This window comes from Pogona vitticeps, chromosome 1 (assembly GCF_051106095.1).
Source record: "Pogona vitticeps strain Pit_001003342236 chromosome 1, PviZW2.1, whole genome shotgun sequence".
Classification (NCBI taxonomy): Eukaryota; Metazoa; Chordata; class Lepidosauria; order Squamata; family Agamidae; genus Pogona; species Pogona vitticeps.
The window spans coordinates 237,338,727-237,357,120 of NC_135783.1; the positions used below are offsets into that span (position 1 = coordinate 237,338,727).

General features: G+C 40.5%; 1 protein-coding gene across 1 annotated transcript in view; it reads left to right on the plus strand.

Moving 5' to 3' along the window:
• CNTNAP5 (contactin associated protein family member 5) overlaps positions 1 to 18,394 on the plus strand; it is a 491,198-nt gene that overhangs the window by 434,327 nt on the left and 38,477 nt on the right. Inside the window, exon 20 of the mRNA XM_020805439.3 lies at positions 16,045 to 16,175. Coding sequence (XP_020661098.3) covers positions 16,045 to 16,175 — 131 coding nt within the window. The remainder of the gene's footprint in view (positions 1 to 16,044; positions 16,176 to 18,394) is intronic.

Here is an 18,394-nt window from a genome sequence, read left to right on the forward strand (position 1 = left end):
TTGTTATACTAATTAGGTACTAACTTATTTCATTATTCAAATGTATCTGACATCACTCTGAAAACTTCTGATGCGTCTTTTAAAACCAGTGAGTAGAAACAATGAATAGAAAATGAATAGACTTCTTTTTAAAGCCAGTGAGTTGAAAACAATGAATACAAAAATAGTCTCACCTGCCTCTCTGTGTGAATGGGAGTGTGTGTCCTTATTCGCTCAGCCAAGACGGTATCGTTTCCCTTATGAGCATCTGCAGGAAACTAGCTCTCCTTGAATTAGGCTTATCCCAGCTTTGTGTAGGTTTTGTTTTTAAAGACTTCAGGTCCCAGTGTGCTCTACTCAGCATGGCCACTGGCTATCATGGCTGTGGAATTCTGGGCATGTTAGTCCAAAAATGTTCTGCTTCCGGGCTCTGTGGTCACTGCACTAAGATAACTGTTGCTGTCATTTGTCACCAAGTCACCTCCAGCTTATCATGATCCCAGTAGGGGCTTCGAGGAATATGAGATACTCAAGGGGTGATTTATCATTGCCACCTTCCTTTCCATGACTAAGCAGTGATTTGAACCCAGGTTTCTTTGGTCTCAGCAAAACACTCTACCCACTCCACTGCCTCTTGTTAATGTAACTACTTATTCACTAAGTCCAGTACTCCTGATGGTATTCAACAGCATGAAGGTGTCAACAGACCATGGCTAGTGATCAGAGTCTAACACTGAACATTATCACCAGGCAAACTCTAGTCAGGTGCTACTAGCTGTGCATAATAACTAGAGGTGTGGACTGAAGTATTTATGCCTGTGAGAATGGCTATAGCCTAGTCTTGTAAAAAGGTCCATACCTTGCTTTTCTTCTTGTTGTCTTAATGGTGGGTGAGAAATAGATCAACTCTAATATTAATTACTACCTGTATAAAGATAACTGGAGCTCTCAGTTAGGATTTGAAATTAGCTTAGGTTCTGCTTCCTAATTGCAAACTTATTTAAGGAGAAATACACATTTGTTTATTTGTTTAAATGACACACGAGGCAGCTAGCTGTGGTACAATCAAATAAATACAATCTGTCCTCCCAAATAAATTAATAACATGATTTTACATGCTTCAATATGAAGAAAACAATACCTCCCAACAAGACACACCCTTCCCAGTTAACAGCAGCAACCAAACCTTACTGGCCAAAGTCTGCCCAAATAATATCTAAAATTTTCTGCTGGTAGAGGAACAGCTGAGAGGAGAATCAGCCCAGCCTCCCTTGGAAAGGGGTCCCAAAGCCTCTAGAAGCAACCATCATGGCAAGAAGAAGGGAGGTAGTCTCTTGATGGCAGCTTCTCTCTTGCCTCCTTGCGGATTCATGCCTTTCTCTGCCCAGCAGTCGCTGCTAGGTTATAATTTGGAGTGTGTGAATGTACATGCATGTGTGCTCAGGAAGTAAGTGTTTAAGTACGAGTGTGAAAGTCTCACTTCTGGATTTGTGTCTGCACTTCTACATACATGTCATTACATACCCATCTATACATATCCACTTTGGTTCAGTGGCTCTTCAAATAAATGAAAAAAAAAGAGCAGTTTTTTCGCAAAAAAAATAAGAGTTCAAATACCTGGTAAGATAATTATTAATTATTTATTCTCCAGAATAAAAAAGAAGACATGGGTTAATACCAAAAAACATTTCTCCGAGTTTACAGATGTGGTAGTCACATATCACTGATCTTATGTACATTCCTCATCTGGCTAGTATAGCTGACCTCTGATATAGCTGACTTCTACCCTCTTTATTATGTTTTAGTTTCTCTCTCTTCACTGTCTCATCTATAACCTTCCCAGGTCACTGTGTTCTTCTCTTCCTTATTTCTTTCAACAACACATTCCAAACATCCCTTTCATTATGTTAATAAAAAGGTAAGGGGTTGATACTTACATGTTTCTTAATACCTAATATGGCAAGCTGTTACAAAATGGTACTACGTATACTAGGCGTAAGCATGACAGAAAATACATTTCTTATCATTTTGTACTCTAGAAAGGAAGGTGTGAGAGGGGGAAAGTTCATGGTCCTGTTGGGTGATTCTGGTTTTCTACCCATAATCAAGTAACATGGAGAAAAGATGTAGGACAATTTTACTGAGTCAAGGTTTTTTTTGTTGTTGTCATTTTAGTGGATTTACCTAAGCCACGCTTCAGTGAACAGAAATCCATACAGCTCTAGACTTGTGGTATGTTTGAAAAAAGGAGGAAAAATGTGGTATGTTTGAAAAAGGAAGGAAAAGTGTTTTGAGCTCATACTCCTATTTGGAAAGCATCTAAAAACATACCATCCATTTCTATGATGTTCACAGGCCAGCTTTAGTCAGTGGGGACATACATGTAGAAAAATCTATACATATTATGTGTAGACTCCCTCCCCCCACCACACACACACAATATGCACAAAACCACACACAACTAGTGCAAACATGGTGGTGAGAAATGGACAATGTCCACAGAAATGTGCTGCTCTTCACATTTCTTATTGAGAATTTTTGGTGTGCACCAACTCCTAGTATGCTGAAATTGGGAATTATCTATAAATTAATGCTGTTTATTATTGCCTCTATTATTTACAGTAAGAATACTGTAGGAGCATATTATTTACCATGGCCAAATACTGCTGTTAATGGGTAAAAACAGTTAGGATTGAAAGGTGCCTTCTTCATTAGCTGAATTCACAAGGACTTCTTCTCATGCGAGGCACTGCAGGTGAGTCAAGAGCCAAGAGATGCACAAGAAACCCAAACTCAGCTGCCAGCAGACTTTCAAGCTGGACTGCAGAGAGAGGGGAAGGCAGTTTAAGATGCTTATATGTCATCTGCACACGGCATCCTGGCAGCTCTGCAATCTCCACTGATGCCATTTGGGATAAAACCCAGTTAATGACAATCTTCAGCCTGGAGGTCTCTTTACCAATTTGTTAGCTAAAGGCAGCAGAGAACAGTTAGAATATAAGCCTATCCCACATATACACACACACACACACACGTGTATTGCAAGCATAAGATTAGGTATGGCAGGTAATTTGTCTTCATCTTACCACATTTTCTCTACAGACCTGCTTTTGGCTAGTGCTATAAAAAGCCTGGTTGAAAACAACTATATAGTATACCTCTGGGTTACTGGGTTTTGTGACACATGCACCACATATACTCACATAGACTAAGAATGCCAAGAAAAGTTTTGGACAGATAAATACAAATTCTTAAAAATGAATTCAGAACATTTGGTGAGCTGTTTATAGGTGACAAAAATATTCTCAGTTGCATTGGGTTTCTTTTTAGCTAGGTTTCTAATGCAGTCTAATCAAGGTTGATTTGGAGGATAGGGTGTTATTTTGCATTTATTTTTAATTGTTGCTAATGCATCAGCAATTCTTTGGGGGGGAAATTAAGTTCTGTCATAATGGGAAACTTTCCCTTTAAATCGTCCTTGATACTCATTCCTGGAAGGGAAGGGAGGTAAAAGTTTGCATTTCTTTTTAATGGTTGCTAACTGACAACAATGAATCAGCATGGTTTGACAGGACTTTAAAAACTCTTTCAAAGCATCACTGATACATTAGCAGCAATTTAAAAGAAATGCAAAGCATCACCCCTGACCTGCCCCCTCAAAAGAGAGCCCAGTGGAAGTTTCCAATTAAGCAGCTTCTCCAAAAGGTCAGCATTAAGGATCTTTAGAAATCTTTTACTTTAAAAGGAAACAATTACTTTTCAATCACTGGCTGGAAATGCTGGTGCTGGGGTCTAATATACATAAGAAGGCTGTTGCAGTGCTAGGACCCCCAGACTACACAATTTTAAACAAATTCCATTTAAAGTGAAAGGTCTTGATCATGCTGAACAGGGTTGCTTGAGATGTGCTGTGGTTTCTTGACCCGAACCCACCAGACCCTTGCATGTGGATGCAATGATCGCACTGGACATCTCTGTCTGACCTTGAGCAGTCATATTTAGCCCAATCCTGCCTTCTCCAATTTGGTCATCTAGCCAAGCCATAAGAGATCTCATATAACCTAATACATTCACACTCCTCCTTTCCTTCTCTCATCTCAGGTCATGCCACCAAGCCACAATGCCATTTTCTGTTTCACACCCACGTTTGAATCCATATTGAAACAGAACTTGAAAATATGTTTAATCCAAGATGTCTTGATCAACAGCACTCCCCAAGCATGTTGCCCCAAAAGCTGATGTTAACAGCAAACAAAAAATTGTATTAATCATCTTGACCAGGTTAGGATTCCACAATACTGGCTTGATCCCAGATTCTCTTAAGTAGGCTGCTACTACCCACTCTGTGAAAGAGAAATTTACAACTTTTTGGAGATGGTGAGACATCACTTAGCTGGAAGAGACATCACTTGCTAGTACTTCTCTGTAGAAATGGGAAGATAATGCTTCAGAAACTGGACATGTTGTTTCAGAAGCTGATCACCAGCCTGTTACACAAGTGAAGCATATATAATCCAGACTGGGGTTTGATTTGTTTCATCAAGATGATAAGCAAGATTTGGGTACATAAGTGAGCATTCAAAAGCACACTTGATCCATCCATAAAGTCTGTCACAATGAGGATTTTGAATCTGTTCTTAGTTTCTAAGAATTACACACACACACACAGAGAGAGAGAGAGAGAGAGAGAGAGAGAGAGAGAGAGAGAGAGAGCTCAGCAACTGCTCATCTTGATGTTTAATGTTATATCAATCTACCATCTCTCATTTTGTCAGAGCTATCTATCTTCCATTCAAAAGCTCTTTCCAATGGATTGGAATGTTTTCATCCTTTCTTATAAAAATATTCATAAATATTTACAGTGGACCCTCTACTTACAGAATTAATCCGTATTGGAACGGTGGCTGCAGGTCGAAAAGTCTGTAGGTCGAGTCTCCATTGACCTACAATGCATTGAAAACTAATTAATCCCGTAACCAGCCATTTTTGTTCCATTTTTGTTCCATTTGGGTTTTTTTCTGGTCTGTAGGTCGATTCTCAGGCTGCAAGTCGAACCTAAATTTTGCAGCCAGAGAAGTCTGTAACTCGAAAAGTCTGTAAGTCGAGCCGTCTGTAAGTCGAGGGTCCACTGTATGTAGATAATTGTTAAATGCACACATTTTGTGCTCATTTCCCCTTTGATCAAAACATGCTGGTGGATTGGCATAGAGGCATATTTTAATGTGTCTGTGTGCATATGTACATTTGCCCCACAGTTCTTACCACAGCTTTGTTAATGTGTGAGTTTCTGATTGCAGACCATGCTGGGGGTAGTGTTTGGTTCTGGGTGTGTCTGAACTGGGTAGTCCAGTATCAAGTTGCCAACCCAACACATTTGTCATGGCTTCCTTGGGGAAAAAAAATTTAAATTAAAAACCTGCAGGATCTTTTTAGAAGTTCAGAGCCCAGACGTTAGATTCCCATTATACCACAACAGTAACTCCTAGGACTGAAGATTAAATTTACTCCAGGGAACATGTGGCTAATTAAAGAGCAGACTTCCCAAGCAGCTGTTCCTGTAGAAAGTGGCAGTTCATTTGAAAATATGTAAGTGATAAAGGAGCTTCCCAGCAGCATCGTAGTGCGGCGGTCATCCAGGGACATAATTTACACTGAATGACATGGATAATAACTGGCCACGTCCAACAGGATATGCTCTAAAATTAATGCACCAGTGTTCCTGCTCTTGGTACTCTTCCCCTTAATAAATCACTGCAAAAAAAGCGCCTCTCCATGCAAATTTTTAATAGCACATATGGAGCTCACTGTGTTATTAATTACTGAATAATGTTATCTTTCCTTCTTCAATCAACACCTTCGGTAATTATTTTCTCCTCTTTAGTAATCATTCACACGTGTGGGTTGATGTAATGAAAAAGTGGGGTCACTCTTCTAATAAGCTTTCAAAAGGCTTAGCTGCTGTGTATTAAAATGGTGGGGGGGGCATGCCAGAAAGTATTTTTTCACCTTAGGGTTCTGGCACCCTGCGAGCATGAACTCCACCATAAAGTATTTCAAGGAGATTGTGAACTTAGAGAAGGACAGCAGCATATTTGAATCTACAGCTGCGCCTTATGCTCACAGTAATGGAAGGTGAAAGATTTCCTTGCCTTTGGTTGCCTGCCCACACACCCACTACACCAGCAAGTCACCAGGCAGAGCCATGTGTGAATGTCTCTTGAATCTTTCTCTCTGTCATAACTGGGACAGGATACGGAATATAAAGACATTAAGTTCAAGACCTAAGGAGCTGATTTTAACTTTGTCAACTGTCCCCTTTCCCAAACCCTTTCTTGCTACCCACCCCTCCACCTGCCTTGCCTAGCAGAAGGATCCCCAAAACTTGAAAACAGTTTTGTGCTGTGTGGTCTAATAATGTCAGTGCCTTAATACAGATTTTGGATTTTGCATCTTGGGCTTTGCTTTATGTTCAATGCAGCTGGCTCAGTGTTCTGACTTTCAATCAGCATACTGGTGTGAAAATGCCTACTTAGACAAGTCATAATAAATGGTGAACTGAACTAATCTCTCCCCCAGTGCTAGGGAAAAAAATCTATGTGCCAGTGTTGTACTTGTACTGATCAGCTTAACTCTCTCTCTCTCTCTCTCTCTCTCTCTCTCTCTCTCTGGAGTACCATGGAATTGCCTTAAAAGGGAGTGCATACAGCCTACAGTTGCTGCAAACTACATTGAGTAGCTTTTTAATTGTTGTGGTTGAAAGCATGTTTTCCTATTTAGCCTAGCATTTCAAAAATCTAAGTGGTACTGGGTGGGTGGGTGGGTGGGTGGATTGGTCCAACTAGGTTTGTACAAAATCATATATATTAAAGAGGATGGACAGCTCTGAAAATATCTTACAACATCTCTGAATGAGAAGAGATCTATATAAGGCTTAAATGTGTTACGTTGTGTTATGTGTTGTCAGGCCGGAACAGACCTATAGTATAGTGACCCTAGCAGGGCTTTCAAGATAAGTAAGATATGTAAGAAGTGGCTTTACCAGTTCCACACTCCCAGTGATTCCTGAGCAGGAATTCGAACCCGGGTCTCCTAAGTCCTAGTCTATCACTCTGTCCACTACACCACACTAGGTATCATCAAGGCCTGTCTAGATCTCTTATACTGCAAGCTTCCTTTTTTCAGAAATAATTGGTTAGCAGTATTTGGTGTTAGTATACTCAGTTTCACAACAATGAAATGGGATTTATGTGGTAGACAATACAGCACTTCCACTACCATTTGTATCCTGCAATTTCATAAGCATGTATATGGCTGTTTCATGAGCAAGACCAATAGGAACTGTAATTGGCCTCACAGCTCTGAAACTCCTAAGCATAAACCAAATGCAAACAAATGGATAGGCATATAATATGCTGAGCATTTGATGATGTTGGAGCTAGATGTAAACCAGCTACTTAGGTGTATTCCAATTTCTTTCAATCCAATGTTGACCAACATTACCAAGTAATGATATCCTTCATCATGACTGTCATCATCATTGTCATTACCATCACCCCCACCACTACTGTTGATTTTTAAAGTTATACATTTTAGAAATGAGATTTAACTTCCCTGAAATGTACTTCAATAGTGGTTGGGGACCATGTTGTAATATTGATATTTGTATGATGGTAAGATAAAAATAAGAGCTAAAGCAATGCTACACCTCCCAGCATTCCTGGAGTAGCATTAAAAACTCAGTGTCTCAAGGGGTGAGTGGGTAGGTGTATGTACTGTATGTATGATTTCTCCCCATAGCAACATCAGCAAAGAACTGAACCCAGCCTGAGAACAATGGTTCTTCTGCGTGGCCTCCCATGAATCACACCCTGGGTGATCTGCGCCTGCGCAGAGCCCCATCAGAAAATTCTAGAGTTTCTGTGGTAGCAAAAAGCACATTAGAATAAGACCCCTCCCCCCTTATATAAGTACCTCACCCAAACCTTTCAACAAGAAAGGCTACCAAACAACAGATGCTTTCTGCTAGGCACACTGTAGATGCTACAGCAAAGTCAATGGCCTCTTCAGTAGCCTTACGACTGGCTGAGGATGCCCGCACACATATCGAAGACCTTCCATTTGACAGGGCAGGCCTCTTTAATGCTGAAACTGATGATATTTTGGAAAACGTGCAAAGGAAAAGATCAGCAGCTAGACATTGGGGAGTTTATCCATCTTACCAACAACACCCCCAACAAAATCAGTTGAGATGACCGTACAACTCATATCAAAAATTCCAACATGATCCTCCAAAACAAACATCTTATACACCCTATTTCAAAAATCAAAGAAATAAACCCCGCCAACAATACATTACTAGGTGCAATGACCGCAAGCCCAAACATCACGTTTGACGCTCCCATGACTGAGATAGCACACCATTCCACCCATCCTGCCCTCTGGAAACACCTACCTGTCTGGGAATCCATCACTACAGATGCCTGGGTACTGTCCATCATCCGCTATGGCTACCACATCCATTTCTTCCAACTTTCTCTGGCAACACACGTCATCACTCCACCATCTCCATGATTTCAGTACTGCAGCACATTTATCTCAAAATGAGATCTCTTCAGTCATGGTTTCTCACCATCTTCGACCTGCTCACAGACCCTCCTCAAACTCTTTTAAGGGTCACCTCAGAACTCACCTCCCAACTTCAGTTGTGGCGTTTTCCTCCCAACTTATCCATCAGGTGGCTGTTTTGACCACCATGTCCACAAATACAGGTCACCACCAATGCCAGCCTCACAGGTTGGGGAGCTCACTGCAAATCTCTCAAAATCCACGCCAAGTGGTCTTCCAGAGAGAAATTGCTTTACAACAATGAATTAGAACTGTTGACAATTATAAAAACATGTAAAGATTTCAGAAATCTCCTCTCTGGCTTGATGGTACAAATTGCCACCACATTGATGTACTATATTCTGAAACAAGGTGGCACCCATTCTCCTCTATTTAGCAATCAGCCTCTGGGAGTGGTGCCTAGCACATCATATCTGCCTCACAGCTGTACACATTGCTGGCCACGACAACGATTTGGCCAATCTACTCAGCCACACAAACTCTCAAGCTCACAAATGGGAGTTAGACCAATCAGTTTTTCTTCACCTATGCGAACGATGGGGCAAACCAACTCTCAACTGCTTTGCCTCCCATGTGAATCATAAGTGCAAACGATACTGCTCCCGAGCCAGCATTGGCAAACACTCCCAAGGATATGCATTCATCGACCAATGGCCCAAGACCCTCACTTACCTTTTTCTGCCATTCCCGCTTCTCCTCAAGGTCGTGGTTCGCCTACAACAAGACAAACCCAATGCCATTGTTCTAGCCCCTTGGTGGCCGAGACAACCCTGGTTTCCAGTCCTTCACAATCTCTCGTCAGACATTCACCACCTCCCTTGCCTGCCCCACCTCTTCACAAAGAACAACACCAAAGTGCTTACCTGTTCTGCACCTGGCAGCATGGAGGATCCCGCCCTGTTAATGAACGTCCTCCATCAATCAAAGAAGCCCTCCACTATAAAGGCTTACCTATTTAAATGGAACAGATTCAAATCTTTCACTGAAGCTTCTTCATTGCCTTCTGTCAACCCATCACTTGCTACTGTTCTATGTTTTTTGCTTCATCTCAAGTCTAGTAGCTTTTCCCTCTCTTCCTTAAGAGTTTACCTTTCCACCATAGTTTCTTATCAGCCCCCTAACTCTCTGGCAGCTGATTTCTTTAAGCATCCAAAATTGAAATGGTTTCTTAACCGCCTAGAGTGGTCCTAACCGACTAGATAGGTGGGATATATATATATATATAAATATATAAATATATAAATAAATAAATAAATAAATAAATAAATAAATAAATAAATAAATAAATAAATAAATAAATAAATAAATAAATAAATAAAAGGTCTATTTCATATTTACCCAAATACCCGCCTGCCTTCACCACAATGGTCACTAACACTAGTACTGCAACAATGTACTAAAGCTCCTTTCAAACCTTTAGCTTCAACTGATTTACGGCTACTTACCTTTAAAACAATTTTCCTCATTGCCATCACCTCAGCTTGACGATTTAGTGGCCTTAAGTCACAACTATCCTAATTTACAGTTTTTTTCCAGACAAACTATCCATAGATATTTCCTCCCCAAAGTCGTATCTCAAATCCATCTCTCTCAGCCATTTATCCTTCCTTCCTTCTTCCCGTCACCATCCACAACTCAAGAAAGAATCCTCCATACTTTAGACGTCAGGTGAGCCCTTGCCTTTTACGTCCGACGCACCCAACCTTTCAGGCATTCACCTCAACTTTTCATAGGTCACCAACCACCAACCACCTACTAAAGGTCGCCAGGTGACGTCTCAAACTATATCTAGATGGGCCGCTTCAACCATTCACCTCGCATATCAGCTGGCATGCAAGTCTGATGCGGCCTTTCAGCATGCTGTTCTAGCCTCTACCTTGGTGTGATGCCCTGCCTCCAGGCAAGACAGCTTTTAAGTCACCCAGGGTGTGATTCACAGAGGCCACGAAGAACAACAGGTTACTCACCTGCAATTGTAGTTCTTCAAGTGGACCTCTGTGCTTCACACATCCTGCCCGTCCTCCCCACTGTCATGCCATTCTACTTAATGTAGCGGTGGTTGACACAACTGAAAGGTACCAAGGTACTTATATGGGGGGAGGGGCCTTATTCTAATGTAGTTTTTTTGCTACCATGGAAGCTTTAGAACTTTCCAGTGAGGCTCTGTGCAGGCGCGAATCACAGAGGTCCACTTGAAGAACTACAATTACAAGTGGGTAACCTGTCGGTTCTTCCCATGTGGACCCAGGCCTTTCTTATTATTCCAACAGAATGGAAATGAGCCTCCCATACAAGGTGTCCCACAGTCCTAAAGTCATGGAAGTTCTGGATTTAACTTAAGTGGGTCATTAGCAGTTTCTCATGTTGTGTGTGTATATTCCTTATGAACAGCTAGGAGTTATATCTTTTGGGTTAAAATCAAAGAAGTGTGCAATTATTCCAAGAATCCAAGTGAGATTCATGGTGCAAGACCCATATACCTAAGAATACATTATCTAAGTAGATCTTAACTACTGTGTGAATATGTATAGTATTGCCTTGCATGTCTTTCAGCCATGTCATGTGGCTGCTCTCCTGTGATCATGAAGGGGGGGGGGAAGAGGTGCTCAGTACCCCTTCGTGATAAAACCAAGGCAGGAGGGCATTGTCCTAATTATTTTCCTGCTACTGAACAGAGGAAAAATGAGACTTTGGCCATGTCTCAAATAGTTCTTTAGATGCCAGTTTATTAAGTATACATGTGTTTGTTCTGTGAAGAGGTGTTAAGAAGGAAATAGTAGGTTGAATAATCTTGTGTCTGATGGATGTCCAGTTAGGCTGAAATGTAAAGATTGCTTCAGGGGAACAAGAAAATCACCCAGCTGAGCAATTGTCCTCAGCCAACCATTTACATTTCCTGCAGCCTGTCTTCCCATTAGGATGGACTGTGTGGTATGACACATCTTCTCCTACTTACACATCCCCAGCTGACATGTCCAAGAATGCTGACCTTCCTTTCAAAGGACTTATGGGCACAGTTAAAAGCCCCACATAATTTAGGCTTCCAGTTCTCTTCTACAAGAGTAAAATAGTTCAGTTGAGCATAAGGACTTCCCATGGTGCTTGCCAGTTTTTACCAGAAGAGGACTTTGAGCTCATTATCACAGCGGTAGCCTCTTCATATAGTCACTGAGCACCAAAAGAGAAATTTCTATGCCTCAAGTGATTAAAATTAACAGTAAATCAATTTTAACAAAATGCCTGAATATAGTGGTTGTGAAACGCTTAGTATTTCTAAAAACTATCTAGGTAAAGGTAAATGTTCCCCTTGACATTTAGTCCAGTTGTGTCCAACTCTAGGGTGCAGTGCTCATCCCCGTTTCCAAGCCATAGAGCCAGCGTTTGTCCGAAGACAGCTTCCATAGTCACGTGGCCAGCGTGACCAGACACGGAACGCCATTACCTTCCCACCGAGGTGGTACCTATTTATCTACTCACATTTTTACATGCTTTCAAACTGCTAGGTTGGCAGGAGCTGGGACAAGCGACGGGAGCTCACTCCATCACATGGATTTGATCTTACGACTGCTGGTCTTCTGACCTCGCAGCACAGAGGCTTCTGTGATTTAACCCGCAGCGCCACTAAGAATTATCTTAAAGACTCCATCTTCCTCTACCTGGGAATTAAGATCATCAGGAAAGGCCTTTCTCTCGGTCCCACCACCCTCATAGGCACGCGTGGTGGGGACGCAGGAGAGGGCCTTCTCTATTGTTGCTTCCCGACTTTGGAACTCCCTCCCACAGGAGGCCAGGCTGGCTCCATGTGTGTTGTCCTTCAACAAGCAGGAAAAGACCTTCCACTTCAGGGAGGCACTTCTTTAGCAACTGGCTATCTGAGAAGGTTTTTTTTTTAATGGATTGTTGTGCTCTGTTGTTTTTAGTATTAATTTTATTGACCTTTTTACTATAATACTTGTTTAATTATTTTTAAAATATTTATATACTTACTGTTTTTAGCTTTAAATATTGTCTTTTAATTGTTGTAAGCCACTTTGGTACTTTTAAGGAGAAAGGTGGGGTAAAAATATTAAAAAAATAAAGAAGCAAACAGAGCTTGGAAGTAATTGGAAAGAAATCACCAGATGTTGCAAATTGGTTCCTTTTCTGAAACACACAAAAGGAAGCAACAGAATAACATTAAAATGTTTTCTTTGGGCAAGTATTGTACTGACATGGCTATACCAGTCCTCCAAAGTGACGGAATATTGAACTATGAAGGATTTCAATTCCTTAACATTGTAAACACATTTCTCTCTTCCGTAGAAAAAAATATTTCCCTTACCTTTATTTAAACAATTAGCAGAGCTTCCCAAGAGACAGATAAAACAGCTTTGCCAGCCATGATCAGTGGGTTGGCACGCTGCCAGTCGCCCAACCCTGACTTGATGATTGTGGAATCGATTTCTTGATTTCATATTTAATTAGAAGAGCTGCAAAATAAGCTGGTAGCAATTCTCTGAAATTGGCTGGCTTATAACTTGGCAGCAAGATGTGGCTTCAATAGTTTTCTGCATCTTGTGTCTGCACTGAGATTTACAGCACCAAAAGACAAGATGACAAAGCAACCCATGACTGCAATCATACTCCCAGAGCCATAATCTGATGATTGTGTTAATTGCTGTTATAGGACAGAAATGATGCAGAAATTAAAATAAAATGGCTTGTAGCAATACTATTATTGGGAGCATAATGTCGCATAGAATGCCGATCAAGTAGAAAATCTAAATTCAAGTATACACAAAAGAGTCCTTTTGCATGCATTTCTCTTTCTGTCACTGATTTCAGTGAAACAATTTAGTTTTTGGAAGGATTTTCCCCCCAAGCACATGCTATATTCACTTGCTCTAAAACAGCCAAAAGGGCTTTGCTAAATGGGAATGCAACTCTTTATGACATGTGCAATCTAGGTGGGAAACAGGCCTTAGGCAAGGCTTTGAAGGTCCCAGAATTTCCGTAGTGCAAATCTTCAATCAATTTCATTAGTCAATAAACACTGTGATCTTGTACATTTTAACACAGAAGAAAACTTCGCTACTTTTAAAGGGCTGAGGTTTTTTTTTGTTAATTTGTTGACTTGAATGCACCAACTAGAACTAATCAAATGATGCAACTGTCATAGCAATGCTATCTGTGTACTTCCTCTTAGGTGTAGAAAAGGATACATGTGATAAACTGAAGCTTATCACATGTACAAGCTAAACAAAAAAATCAATGCCATGCTCTGACTTTACCTATGTGTACCAGCTTCATAACTCTGAAATGAATCCCTTATTTTATTTTATTTATTTATTTACAAGATTTTTAGCCGCACCATTACCAGTGGTCTCTGTGTGGAGTACAACAATATTAAAAATTTAAAAACATTAAAACCACTAAAAATAGGGAATATTATAATAATATCCTATTGTGAGACCCGAGGCGAGGCTATAGAAGTGCTCGCTGGAGTGTCATCCTCCTTTTAAGGGAGAAGGAGACTCAAACGGAATCTACGGCTACTCGCGTCGCAGTCAGACATCAGGGTATAGACACCTGTGATTTGGAACAGGGTGTGAGGAGACTGTCAATGGCTACCCAGACAGGGATAGAAAAGGCGGGAACAAGGATAGGAGAGCAACCATTGGTAGAGGCGGGACATGGGGATATAAAGGTAGAGCAAGACAACATACTGGAGAGTTGGGAATTGATATGGGTGGAGGATCCCTGGATGGGGAGATGTGAGAAAGTGAGGGTGACTCGATGAAGAGGTTTACCCCCAAAACCGTCCTATTGGGGAGAATCAGAAGCTAGAGAGTGGCGGAGAAGGTTGAGAGAGGAAAAGGAGGCGGTAGAGAGGGAAGAGAGGGAAAGGAAAGCATGGCGTCTGGAGGAGACTCGCCGGAGGAGGTATTTACCGGATCCTGGGACCCCTATGCGGAGGGAGTTGAGCCCTATGACGTGGAGAGGAGAGATGAGGAGACCTTACCCCCGATAGATGTGGACAGTGAAGCTAAGGAACTAGGTGAGACTAACCCGTTTTCCAAAGGACCCTGGTATGATCCAAGTTACAATCCCTTTTTACAAGAAGTATGGACACCCTCATTTGACCTGTTGGCGACGAGAGAAAAGAACAATGACAAATTTAATGTTGACACTTCTTTATTTGATGTTCCAATAAATCCTAGTTCTGTTTTTCAAAAAACCGAGCATCCCGTGTTTGTGTCCGATAAGCCCGAGGTAACTATTGAACCCTCACACCTATATTAGAAAGAATAATTAAAACATTAATATTAATAAATCCTGCTGCTCATATGGCCAGCTAAAGAATATTATTTAATTAAAATGCTGGCTCATCATATGTTGCCTGTTTTAGGTTGAGACTACTTGTTCACAAGATCACATGGCAATGGGTTCATAGCAAGTCATTCTGTAAATGACAGATCATGTCTGAAAGCTTCTTTATGTACAAATTAAAGAAAATTCAAATCTTTCAGGATGAAATGTAACATATCAATTGCAATCACTTATATTTCTTCTGATTTCCAGATTATTCTCCTCAGGAAATTGCTCAGTTTTTTTAACAGTAGGCATATGTAGGCAGGGATGATCAAAGGAATTGTTTCAGTTTTTTTCCAAACACCTAATACAATCAGTCTAACAAACCATGACTCATTTGTAAAGATGTTTGTAGAAAAATAATGATTTCTAAAGATGTGTTGTGTGAATTCTTTGCACATGAGTGATTATACAGAATTCAGGTGTTTATTACTGCATTTGGATCTTCAACTATTTTTCCTCTAATGTAGCAGATTAATTTTACAGAAGGCTTTAATCTCTATCTGTAATTTGGGTGGTGTGCTTGAGTAGTCATGGTTCACTGGAGCAATTTAACTTGATTTTAATTTACCAAATGTATGCCAGGTCCTACACTCACTTGGCTCATATTGCTTGTATGTCCTCTTCCATTGTAGTGAATTTATATGCTAATGCATTGCATAGATTAATCTGTAAGACTCTGGAACTCCCTCCCAGTTTGGTCCCATCTTTGCTGTCCTTCCACAAGGGAAAAAAAAAGTCTTCCTCAGGCAGGCTTTCCCTTAGTGATGCACATCCGAGAGGCTTTTTTTAATGGATTGTTGTTCTGTTCTGCTTTTAAACATATTTTCAGTATTGATTTTATGTGCCATTTTTAATATGCAGTAGTTGTTTAATTCTTTTAAAATATTTGTGTACTATTTTTGCTTCTAAATATTGTCTTTTCAATTATGTAAGCTGTCTTGGGTCTTTTAAAAGGCAAAAGGCAGGGTAAAACTATTTTAAGTGAATAAATAAATAAAATAAGAGTTCTAGGTCAAAATATTTCAAAGATCAAATTTCCTCCCCCTCTCCCTTCTTCTGGTTTTTCTTTTTTATTATTACTTCAAGGAAGCTTGCAAGTCCGATACAGACTGAGCAAGGAGAGATCCCTTATTTTCACTATCGATTCTGGAAATTTTGCTAACCAGGAGCTCCACCAGGTGAAGATCACCAGGGATGGAAGAGAGCTGACTATTCAGGTACCTTGTTCCCACCATCTTCTACTGTCCTCCATCATGTCCGCAGATTCCACTGAACTTGCAGAGTGAAGGAGAAGGATTGTCTTGTCTTGTCTTTTTCTTCAATTCCCATAATTTTGTTTAATTTTCATTCTTTTTTCACTCCTCATTCATTCATTTACATCCTGTTTTTTTCCCCATGGAACCCAGTGTAGTACACATAAGTTCCATTTAGTTTCCTTTCCTAGCCTCATACTACTGAAAGTCAGACTTCAATTGAAGTGGTGAGAATATATACCAAGACTAGTGTGTGACTTGAATTAAGGTACAGGTGTGTGTTTGTGTAAATAGATAATAAGAACTAATAGCATTTCAATTAAGGTTTTTCTGAATCTGTTTGAGGGATGAAGATATATATAAACGTACAAACTTAAATGTTTATATTTAAAATGTGCAAAGGCAGAAGCCAATTTCCCTTCTAGGAGTCAGCTGGCTGGTGCATGCACGGGCGGAGGCAACAGCAGACTCCTAGAAGGGAAACCAGGCTTCCTGCCTCTGAAGATGGCAGCAGGAGGTAACAGTGGTAGCAAGTAGGTCCATAGGGACTTGACAACACGACTCAGACAAATGGGTCTGAGTTGTGAGTTGAGTCATGAGTCCCCCCAAAACCGAGTCCAAGTCAAATTGCCTGTGTGACTTAAGTTTGATTCAACAGCAAATCATGTCTCATGAGTCCCCATCTCTGCAGTTGTAGACTGTCTTGTTCCTCTCCCTTTCCCACTCCTCTCAGTAGAAGGTGCTGCAGTGGGTGCAGGCAGCATTCCTGCAGCCTTCCCCAAGTGCCTACTTCTTCTACCACACCCACCTTCCATACTACCCAAAGACTCTTCCCAAAGAAAAACAGCATCGACTCTACTACAGCAGAAAACAAACCCAATGAAAATCACACTGACACACACACACACACACACACACTACAGAGAGACACAAAGAGATGTAGGGAATGTAAATGTAAGTTGAGAGTTTAAAAAAGGAAAACAGAAAACTGCTGCAGTGCAAACTTGCACCAGAGCCTATTCTAACAGCAAAGGAAGCCAAATTTCAGTTGAATATCAGGAAAAACTTCCTGTTAGAGCAGTACGGCAATGGAACCAATTACCCCAGGAGATGGTAAGTGCTCCAACACTGGGGACATTCAGGAGAAATTTAGACAACCACCTGGCAGATATCCTTTGATTCATATTCCTGCATTGAGCAGAGGGTTTGACTCTATGGCCTTATAGCCCCCTTCCGACTTCATTATTCTCTGATTCTATGCTCAGGGTATTTATTAGCAGTTATACCCATCTTTCAACTGGAAACAACCAATGTGAAAAAATACCTTCTAGTGTCTGTGCCTGCTTCATTCTTGAATACATTGGTGTAGACAGACACAATTTACAGGTTTTGCTCTCACCCCAGCCTCCCTCCTTTTGGAAACCTGCAGCAACCTTAATCAGGAGACACTGAGTTTTCTGTCCCCAGTACTCTTGGTATCACACTGTCTTCAAGTTTCATTTCTCAAGAAATCAGTCCAGGAAGTCTGAGAAATAAGTTTCACTTTCACTTCCACTTCTTCTAGCAAGCAAAAACTTAGCCTTTTGCTTTCTGATCTATCGGAGTAAATGGGACTCTGAATATTAAGAATTATTATTACAGCTATTTGGAACTATCAGATTTGGATATATTCAGAAATTTCAGAATGAGGCATTATTCAGTGAATTCTGAATATTTCTGAATCCGAATTCACATCCTAGCTTTTGAAGAAAAAAACAACAATATCACAGAGTTTAAGAGGCCAGACTAAATTCAGTCATGAGACAGCATATCAGCAACTTCCTAGTGGTGTCTCTGCGAAATAAATTATAATAATGACAGTTACCAGTTTAGAGAAAAGCTTCATGAACTACTTAGCTGCTCTTAATGTCTCAGCAACTTTTTGGAAAGTTTGCTCAGCAAAACTCCACGTGAACATAATCCAGTTTTACTATATATAATAACAAAAAAGAATATTTTGAAGAGACTGTAATGTACAAAAGCAATAGTCACCATTGAAATGCAAGGCAAGACCAGGATATTTATTTATTTATTTATTTATTTATTTATTTATTTATTTATTTATTTAATTTATACCCCGCCTATCTGGCCCACCGGACCACTCTAGGCGGCTTCCAAATATAAAATCAAATAATAAAACATAG